At 34.9% G+C, this 10521-nt stretch overlaps 3 protein-coding genes across 3 annotated transcripts in view; 1 reads left to right on the top strand and 2 right to left on the bottom strand.

The window, feature by feature from the left end:
- Positions 1-1284: 1284 nt before the first annotated feature.
- Positions 1285-2856, bottom strand: LOC111437646 (epidermis-specific secreted glycoprotein EP1-like). The gene has a single exon (XM_023075714.1). It carries the CDS (start codon positions 2799-2801, stop codon positions 1485-1487), a length of 1317 nt encoding a protein of 438 aa, XP_022931482.1. The 5' UTR covers positions 2802-2856; the 3' UTR covers positions 1285-1484.
- A 2350-nt stretch (positions 2857-5206) lies between these two features.
- LOC111437696 (epidermis-specific secreted glycoprotein EP1-like) lies at positions 5207-6748 on the bottom strand. Its single transcript, XM_023075784.1, has one exon. The coding sequence runs from the start codon at positions 6704-6706 to the stop codon at positions 5390-5392; it is 1317 nt and encodes a 438-aa protein (XP_022931552.1). The 5' UTR covers positions 6707-6748; the 3' UTR covers positions 5207-5389.
- A 3278-nt stretch (positions 6749-10026) lies between these two features.
- Positions 10027-10521, top strand: part of LOC111437629 (ubiquitin-conjugating enzyme E2 35) — a 4709-nt gene continuing 4214 nt past the window's right edge. The window contains exons 1-2 of the mRNA XM_023075684.1: positions 10027-10183; positions 10353-10380. Of these exons, the coding sequence (XP_022931452.1) occupies positions 10148-10183; positions 10353-10380 (64 nt within the window). The 5' untranslated portion in view covers positions 10027-10147. The remainder of the gene's footprint in view (positions 10184-10352; positions 10381-10521) is intronic.

Below are 10521 nucleotides of genomic sequence, written 5' to 3' on the forward strand. Positions count from 1 at the left end.
TTTTTTTTTTTTTTTTTTTTTTTTCATATTTGTTTTTCTATTTTCAATTTGAATATTTACAAAACTTGTAGTTTATTTATTATTAAGACGTTGGATTCATTTTTAAAGAAATAATTAATCAATTAAAAAAATTACTTCTCGTATTACGAAACCCAAAAATCTATGTGAAAAACAAATCAAAATATGGTGAAATGACAATTTTACCCTCGACTTTAAAGATAATTTGATATATTATAATAATTTTATAATTAAAATAATTTTTAGAAAATATAACCAAAACAAGTCTTTAAATTAATATCGACTTGTCTTTGTAAAATATTATTAGATTTCGTTGACATATATTGCCTTGGTTTTATGTGTCACGTGTTAAGTGGCATATTAATACGTCCAAATATATTAATAAAAGATAATTTAATGGCTTAATATAAATTAAGGATAAAGTAAGAATTTTAAAATATAGGAAGTCCAATCGAAACCTGTCCGTAAAGATCATTAAAAAAAGTAGATAATTTTGTGTGTCGAACCAATGTTATCAAATATAATTTGGTATCCAAAATAAAATAATTATATGAAATTTATTTTGTAATAATTTAGTGTTAATACTTAATTATTTGAATAAAAAATATCTATTAATGTGACATAAAATTGGGACTCAAGTATCATTATTTTGGCTAAATTAATAAAAATATTTATAAATTTATTTTTATCTAAAAAATATTTTAAATTAGTATTAAGCTTTTTTTTTATAGATTTTTTAAAAATTATGTTTAAAATTTGTCTTTTTATAAAAAAATTTAAAGGTATTAATAAATCAAGAATATTTTTTAAATACTTTTAAAAATTAGATGGGTAATGATGTTTTTTAAATGAAGTATTAATAATTTTTTTATGATAAATTTTTTTAATTTAAAGCTATTAATTTTAAATAATTTGGAGAATTATTTATTGAATAATTTTTAAACATTAAGAAGCCTTTGTATTAGGCTACTCCAAAGTGGTTTATAATAAATAATGATAATAATATTGAAATAGTGGCGGAGATAGCAATGGAAATAATCTTTATTCAAAGTTGGACTAATTAAAAGATTAAAGAGAAAATTGGAATGATTTTTATATTTATAGATAATATACTATTTTGATATTTTTAATTAAACAATAATAGAGCAAAACGTGCAAGAATCAATGATTATATTTTATGTTTATTAATTTTCCTTTTCCAATCTTAGCTAAGAAGCAGTATCTCTTATAATTTCAAAATATTTCATTAATGATGAGGTTTTGATGTATAATTGAAATCGATCTAATACTAATTTGTCATCCTAATCAAGGATGAAGCTTCAATTTTATTACAAAATTACACTTGAGAAAAGAAAAATACACGCATAAACATGAACATGAACATTTTAAAACACACGGATGTTCAGAAATTACATAGCAATAGAAGCTTAAAAGAGCTTAGAACCCTAATTTTGTTCATCATTTTTCTACTTATTGGGTGTTTTGATGAAGCCCAAATGAGTGGAATTGGCCACTTTTATCAAAGTTTTCAGCTCATTTGCAACCCAACAAAGCGACCCTTTGGTTTGGTAAAAATATCCCAAACATTTGCAATCCAAATTGCACTTCTTCTCACACTCCTTCTGTCCCATTGGCCCTTCTCCTTTGTTGTACTTTGTCAAGAAATGATCCACACCGACTAGTTTATAGTAATGGAAGCTTTTGGGATCGCAGGAACTTACCTTCTTCGGCGCGCAGCTCTTGCTCCATCCCGCCAGTCCGTTCTCTGTTGGACAGGCTACGCACTGGTTGTCCTCGCACAACCCGAACTGTCCGCACCGCTCTGGCCACTGGCATTCGTTCTCCCAACTTGAATCCCTATCGAAGAGTGTGAACGAAATCTCCGACGGGCCCCAATCGACTTTGTCGTTGTATGTGATCAGGCGGAGGTTGCCGTCGATTCCTAATCGGAGGAATGTTAGTGTGCTGTTGTACTTCGGCCGGGTTAGAATTGGACCGCCGCTCTCAGTCGAGCCGGTGTCGTAGTTCAGTGTTAATTCGGTGGCGAATCCTTGATCTGGATCTACGGCGGCGTTTAGTGTGATATTTGCGAGAACGCCTTTCCGGACTGAGAGCATGTCTGTGGATGAGTAGTACCGCATCGGTTTCGGAGAGTTAGGGCTTTTGTAGTACAGAGATAGGACTTTTCGTTCCATTACAAGGCTGTAAGGTCCATTGACGTTCATTTCCTCCGATGCGCGGCTTACTAGCTTCATTGGCCCGCCGAGACGGAGCGATTGGCCGACTAGGAGTGTGTCCGTCGGCGAATCGAAGCTCTGCCAGAGGAATTTGCCATTGGAGTCGAACAACACCATGTTGCCACTCGGAAGCAATTCGAATCCAACAACGCCTTTGTTGGCTGTGTTCGATTGCCATACAACAGTGCCGTCGGCTTCAGCGAGAACTAGGTTTCCGTTGGCGGAGAGAGAGAATGTAGCATTTTCGCGCACCGGACGGCCGCGATTGGCCTCCCAAACCCACCGTATCGCCGATTCGGAGCGACGAATCGAAATTCTAAGAGCAAGCGTGTAAGCGTTCGGCGTCGTGTTGTAGAAAGCTAACTGAAATGGAAATCTGAAGATGCTGAGAACTCTGTAGGTGCCGCCGTACTCGACGGCGAAATCACCGAACTCGCCTTCATTGACGAACTTGAAGGTCTCGTTAGCAGGCACGAGAGCAAGAGAGAAAGAAAAGAACAAGAAAAAGAAAGAGATCAGAAGAGGCGTCAACAATGGCGATCTCATTTTCAGAAACTCTGTTTTTCTGTAACCCGAAGAAAACTGGATGATGACGAAATTGGTGAAGAAGATGATCTTATTTATAGGAGCTGACGAGGGTATTTATGTAATTTAAAATTACAATATTTCGAATTTATTTATTAATCAGCTTTTGGCTGCTTTTTAAATCCGCTGTACTGGAGTGCTGCTTGGTTGTACATTGATGCTTTTATTTATTTATTTATTTATTATTTTTTTTTGTTGACAAAAGTCAGGGCTGGTTGGCTATATTTTAATTTCTATGTTGTACTAATAATAATGAATTAAAAATTAAAAATACACTTAAAATGCTAATAAATTATTCATAAATATAAATACTAAACTTTTTAAAAAATGTTTCACTTCCAAAAATAAAAAATTATATATATACTTCACGAGTAGATCTCTCCACAATCAAATGTCGACACAAGACACTAATGAACATCACGTAGTCTTGTCTTCAACCTCCAACTGATTCTAATCTTGACTGGCAACTGTCCTCCCCACTCTAACACTCTCGACACACTTGCAAGGTCTTCAATCAACTCTTGGGTTCATTTCTCTTGACTGTCTTGCCTGACTAGACACACAAAACTCTGTGACTACTCTGATACCATGTCACGGTCCTACATTCTCGACACACTCACAACCAAGTTTAAGGGGAATTAAGCCCTTTTTCGCCTTGGCTTTGTGGCTTTGTCGGACTTTAAGTAAGGACAGGAACGAGAAATATTATCTTGTCCCCGACCCCGTTTGTCTAATACAAAAAATCTCTCCATTCACTCCCTAATATAAGTCTAAATGAATAATCCTCACTTCATTTAAGACGGTCCCAACGTCATAGGTTAAATGAACATCTCTAAATTTATGTTCGATAATCTCTCAAAAAATAAACATGGAAAAATAAAGAAGCAAACAAGGAATTAAAATGGTGGGCATGGTCGGTTGTCTCGTCAAATTATTGTATAATTAATTAATTAAAAAATGACAGCTGGTGTTTCAGATTTGACTCGTGGCCCTGTCCCAATATCAAATTTTGACTTTATCTAAATCTTATATTATATGCTTTACGCAATTTTTATAATTTTTTAATACCCAACGGAATTCCCTTCTAAAATTGGATAACTGGATCTCTTCAAACTTCGTAAGCTTCACGTAATTTTCATAATTTATTTATTATTTTTATTTAGATATGATATTATTTTATAGTCAAATACATTAATAAAAAGTAATTTAAAATAGATAAATGATATTTGAAGGACAAGACCAACCTTTTTATATAGGTCATGCTGATTTCGTAACATTCTAACCTTTATATGGAGAGGTTTTCACATCCTAATAATAAATGTTTGGTTTTTCTCTCTTTGATCACGTGAGATCTCACAATTTACTCTCTTTTCGGGTCTAACGTTCTTATTAGTGGGATTTCACAATCCACTCTCTTCTGAGGTCAGCGTCCTTGCTCGTGGGATCTCACAATTCACTCTCTTTTAGGACTCAACGTCCTTGCTCATGGGATCTCACAATCTACTCCTTTTTGGAGCCAGCGTCCTCTCTTGTGGGATCTCACAATCCACTCCCTTTTGAGGCCAACGTCCTCACTAACACACCGCTCGTTGTGTTGACTCTGATACCATTTGTGTAACAACATAAGCTCAACGCTAACACATATTGTTTGCTTGATCCAATTTGTATGTTAGTCTCACGGTTTTTAAACGATTTTCACACCGTTTTGAAAAATATTTGATTTCTCTCCCTGACGTGGGAGTTATGTAATTAAAAAATGTCAGTTAATTTTTAATTTAACATTAAAATTTAGATGGAATTTGAATATCCGCGTTAAATGTTTTAAATTTCTCACCAGTCAAAATGAATAGTGAAATAAATGCCCTTGACCCAGTCTCTATTGGCTGGAGAGATCACACCGAAATTCATTGCCATCGAACCGTTCATCTCCAAGGAATTCGAGAAGGCGGCTATTGATCGACGGCTGAAATACGAGATGGATTGGAGCTTCTTCCTACAGTGGTGTGCCGCCGTCGTAGTTCATCATTACGGTGAAACTTAGTGTCAGTACACGTGTCAGTACAACCCTATCCATTTCGATATTAATTATTTCGTTTAAATATTGCCTATTTTTTTTAAATAAAAAAACAAAAAAAATACCCTTTAAACTTTTAATCAAATATATCCTTAAATTTCAATGAAGGGTCAAATATATGAATTTAAGTAATTTTATTAATATCCTTTTAATTTTTTAAAAAACTGAAAATATTCTTACCATTAACATTATATTTAAAAAATACTCCCATTACACAATTTATTTTTTAGCTAAGAAACAATGGCTCTAATTTACAAATATTTAAGGTTTTGATGTATAATTGAAATCGATCTAATACAAATTTATCATCCTAATCAAGGATGAAGCTTCGATGTTATTACAAAATTACACTTGAGAAAAGAAAAATACACACATAAACATGAACATGAACATTTTAAAACACACAGATGTTCAGAAATTACACAGCAATAGAAGCTTAAAAGAGCTTAGAACCCTAATTTTGCTCATCATTTATCTACTTATTGGGCGTTTTGATGAAGCCCAAATGAGTGGAATTGGCCACTTTTATCAAAGTTTTCAGCTCATTTGCAACCCAACAAAGCGACCCTTTGGTTTGGTAAAAGTATCCCAAACATTTGCAGTCCAAATTGCACTTCTTCTCACACTCCTTCTGTCCCATTGGCCCTTCTCCTTTGTTGTACTTTGTCAAGACATGATCCACACCGACTAGTTTATAGTAATGGAAGCTTTTGGGATCGCAGGAACTTACCTTCTTCGGCGCGCAGCTCTTGCTCCATCCCGCCAGTCCGTTCTCTGTTGGACAGGCTACGCACTGGTTGTCCTCGCACAACCCGAACTGTCCGCACCGCTCTGGCCACTGGCATTCGTTCTCCCGAGTTGAATCCCTATCGAAGAGTGTGAACGAAATCTCCGACGGGCCCCAATCGACTTTGTCGTTGTATGTGATCAGGCGGAGGTTGCCGTCGATTCCTAATCGGAGGAATGTTAGTGTGCTGTTGTACTTCGGCCGGGTTAGAACTGCACCGCCGCTCTGAGGCGAGCCGGTGTCGGAGTTCAGTATTAATTCGGTGGCGAATCCTTGATCTGGATCTACGTCGGCGATTAGTGTGAGATTTGCGAGAACGCCTTTCCGGACTGAGAGCATGTCTGTGGATGAGTAGTACCGCATCGGTTTTGGAGAGTTAGGGCTTTTGTAGTACAGAGATAGGGCTTTTCGTTCCATTACAAGGCTGTAAGGTCCATTGACGTTCATTACCTCCGATGCGCGGCTTACTAGCTTCATTGGCCCGCCGAGACGGAGAGATTGGCCGACTAGGAGTGTGTCCGTCGGCGAATCGAAGCTCTGCCAGAGGAATTTGCCATTGGAGTCTAACAACACCATGTTGCCACTCGGAAGCAATTCGAATCCAACAACGCCTTTGTTGGCTGTGTTCGATTGCCATACAACAGTGCCGTCGGCTTCAGCGAGAACTAGGTTTCCGTTGGCGGAGAGAGAGAATGTAGCATTTTCGCGCACCGGACGGCCGCGATTGGCCTCCCAAACCCACCGTATCATCGATTCGGAGCGACGAATCGAAATTCGAAGAGCGAGAGTGTAAGCGTTCGGCGTCGTGTTGTAGAAAGCTAACTGAAATGGAAATCTGAAGATGCTGAGAGGTCTGTAGGTGCCGTCGTACTCGATGATGAACTCACCAAAGTCGCCTTCATTGACGAACTTGAAGGTCTCGTTAGCAGGCACGAGAGCAAGAGAGAAAGAAAAGAACAAGAAAAAGAAAGAGATCAGAAGAGGCGTCAACAATGTCGATCTCATTTTCAGAAACTCTGTTTTTCTGTAATTTGAAGATAACTGGATGATGAGGAAATTGGTGAAGAAGATGATCTAATTTATAGGAGCTGACGAGGGTATTTATGTAATTTTAAATATTTTGAATTTATTTATTAATCAGCTTTTTGGAGTGCCTTTTAAATCCGCTGTATTGGAGTGCTGCTTGGTTGTCATTGATGCTTTTATTTATTTATTTTAATTTCTTTTTTTTTTTTTGGCTATATTTTAATTTCTAATAAATTATTTATAAATATAAATACTAAACTTTTTAAAAAATGTTTCACTTTGAAAAATACAAATTGTGTATGTGTATATATATATACACACACACACATATATACTTACGCGTAGATCTCCCCACAACGAAGTGTCGACACACAACACTAATAAACTTCGGCTAATCTTGACTTCAACCCCAACTGATTCTAATTTTGATCGATAACTGTGTTGTCTACTCTTGTTCTCTAGACACTTGCAAGATTTCAATCAACTCTTGGGTTCATTTCTCTTGACTGTCTTATCCGACTAGACGCACAAAGTGTGGCTCTGATACTAATTGTCACAGTCCTACATTTTTTACCGTGCAGCGTCGTGATCTTGATACGCTCACAACCAGGATTAAAGGGAATTAAGCCCCATTTTTTTGCCCCGGCTTATTGGCTTTGTCGGACTTTAAGCAAGGACAGGAACGAGGAATATTATCTTGTCCCCGACCCCGTTTGTCTAACACAAAAAATCTCTCTCCATTCACTCTCCAATATAAGTCTAAATGAAGAATTCTCGCCTCATTTAAGACGGCCCCAACCTCGTAGGTTAAATGAAACAACTCTAAATTTATGTTCAGTGATCTTTCAAAATCTTTCTCATGTGAGTGGAGATAAAATATCCCGACATAGTTTTCACTCTTAAAAACAAATCAAGATATATATATATATATAAAAAAAATAAAATACGAGGATAATAATTATAATTAACTCAATTGTCAATTATTTAATTATGATATTATTTTATAGTCAGTGACATTAATCTTCAATACATGTTAATTAATTAATTAAATAAAAAGTAATTTAAAATAAGAAGGACAAACCACGTGGGATCTCGCAATTTACTTCCTTTTGAGGCCCAGCGTCCTTGCTCGTGGGATCTCACAGTCCACTCCCTTTTGTGGCTCAACGTCCTTGCTCGTGAGGTCTCACAATCCACTCCTTTTTGGGGCCTGGCGTCCTTGCTCGTGGGATCTCGCAATCCACTCCCTTTTGGGGCTCAACGTCCTTGCTCGTGAGGTCTCACAATCCACTCCCTTTTGGGGCCTGGCGTCCTTGCTCGTGGGATCTCGCAATCCACTCCCTTTTGAGGTCCAGCGTCCTTGCTTGTGGGATCTCACAATCCACTCTCTTTTGGGGCTCAACGTCCTTGTTCGTGAGATTTCACAATCGACTCCCTTTTGGGGTCCAGCGTCCTTGCTTGTGGGATCTCACAATCCACTCCCTTTTGGAGCTCAACGTCCTTACTCGTGAGAACGCTGGAGAACATTAAAATTAAAATTCAATAAATAGTGAAATAAATGCCATTGACCAAGTCTCTATTGGCTGGAGAACTCACACCGAAATTCATTGCCATCGAACCGTTCATCTCCCAGGAATTCGAGAAGGCGGCTATTGATCGACGGCTGAGATACGAGATGGAGCAGCAAAACAGTGTACTGGCGGTGCAGGTGACAGGAGCTTCTTCCTACAGTGGTGTGCCGCCGCCGTAGTTCATCATTACGGTGCACATGAAACTTCAAGTGGGCTTTTAGCACACGTGTCAGTCAAGCCAACCCTATCCATTTGGATATTAATATTTTGTTTAAATATTGCTTTTATGTGGACTTTTTTTAAATAAAAAAAAACAAAAAATACCCTTTAAACTTTTAATAGTCAAATATATCCTTAAATTTCAACGAAGGGTCAAATATATTAATTTAAGTAATTTCATTAATATCTTTTTTTTTTTAAACACTAAAAATATTGTTACAGTTAATATTATATTTAAAAAATACTCCGTCAAATCTTAAAAGAACCATAACACCATTTATTTTTATTAAAAAAATTAAAATATATATTCACAAACATTATTTTTAAAATTTAATGTTATTTTTTAAACTTTACAAGTGACTTTAAAATGTGGTACCCACTATTTTATTTTTTTTTAAATTTAAAAAAGGTTAAAAATGGTATTAATAAAACTTTTGAATGTCATTTTGAAACACGGTTGGAAGTAAGCATTAGTTGAAATAAGACTAAACCCTTTTTATCGTAAATATGTTTTAAAATTATGAGACTGACAACGATACGTAACAGATCAAAGCGGATGACATCTGTTGGTGATGGGCTTTGACTCTTACATTTGGTATTAGAGTCATACATCGAGCAATGTGTTAGAGAGAATGTTGGCCCCAAGGGTGTGGAAACGTACTTCCTTATAAAGGGTGTGTAAATATTTTATTAACAAACACGTCTTTAAATCATGAGGTTGACAACGATAAGTAACGGTTTAAAGCTGACAATATTTACTAATAATTGCTTTCGATGTAGTATTTTTTTAAATGGTTTTAAAAGTTTGAAGGTATTTTTAAAAATAAAATATAACAATTTTCACTTTAAAACTTATTTTAAGTTTAAGAATATTTTTTTAAAAAAATTTAGGTGTATTATTAAAAAATTTAAAAATTAAAATGTATTTTTTAGAACAAATATTTTTATTAATTTAGGTTAAAAAAATGTTTTTTTTTTTTTCATTAATGGAGTTGTGGGCCAAACCCGTAAATATCGGGAAGAAGATTTCTAGCGTAATATTAACGCATACACAAACTCACGGTCACGATTCAATTATTTTTATTTTGTTTAGCATAATTTAAATGTTAATTAATTCTTTCATTTTTAGTTAAATTATGACGCAAAAATAGAATCATTTATTTATTAAAGTTATTTAAATTGTTAATTATGACCAAATAAAAATTATAATAAACTTTAAATTCCATATTTGGAGAATTATGATTTAAAAATATTTAAAAATATGTATTTGTATTTCTGGAAAATATTAACAAATTATCTGTCTCTATTTTAAATTAAATTATATGGGGTTGCAAAATTTTGAAATTTAAAATTTTTAAAAAATATGTGAGACAATTTATTTATTTTTAAATAAAAAATATTGATTTTTACTTAATTAAAAATTATTATAAAAGAATTAAAATGATTTATTTACTTATTAGATATAAAATTTAAAAAAAATAAAAATAAATAAAGGATTGGGCTTTGCATTAGAAACTTCTACCTTCAAAGCTAAGTCTTTATAATCTAGAGAGAGGAAAGTGTCCCATTTCCTGTTTTTTCTCTCTTCATTTCGTCTAAACCCTATCGCGAGCTCTCAATCGATCTTCAAATGGCGAACAGTAATCTTCCCCGAAGGATCATCAAGGTAACATCACTGATCCTCTTCAAGATCTCCTTCATGTTCTCCGATTGATTACTTTGGTGGAGAAATGGTCTGGTTTTGCCGTTTGGATTTCGGATATTCTTTTAGATTTATGTGTCGGTAGAATTGGGATTGGAATTGATTTTCTCCTTCATTTTGTGAACAATCGCAGGAAACTCAGCGTCTCCTTAGTGAACCGGGTGAGTTTTGGGTGTATTTGTTGGATTATTTTCGAATATGGGGGTTGTTTGATTCCTGATCTTGTTACTGGGAGTTCTGTTTTTTTTTTTTTTTTTTTTTTTTTTTTTTTTTTTTTTTTTTTTTTTTTTTTTTTTTTTTTT

Source organism: Cucurbita moschata, unplaced genomic scaffold (assembly GCF_002738365.1).
Source record: "Cucurbita moschata cultivar Rifu unplaced genomic scaffold, Cmos_1.0 Cmo_Scf00064, whole genome shotgun sequence".
Taxonomy (NCBI): Eukaryota; Viridiplantae; Streptophyta; class Magnoliopsida; order Cucurbitales; family Cucurbitaceae; genus Cucurbita; species Cucurbita moschata.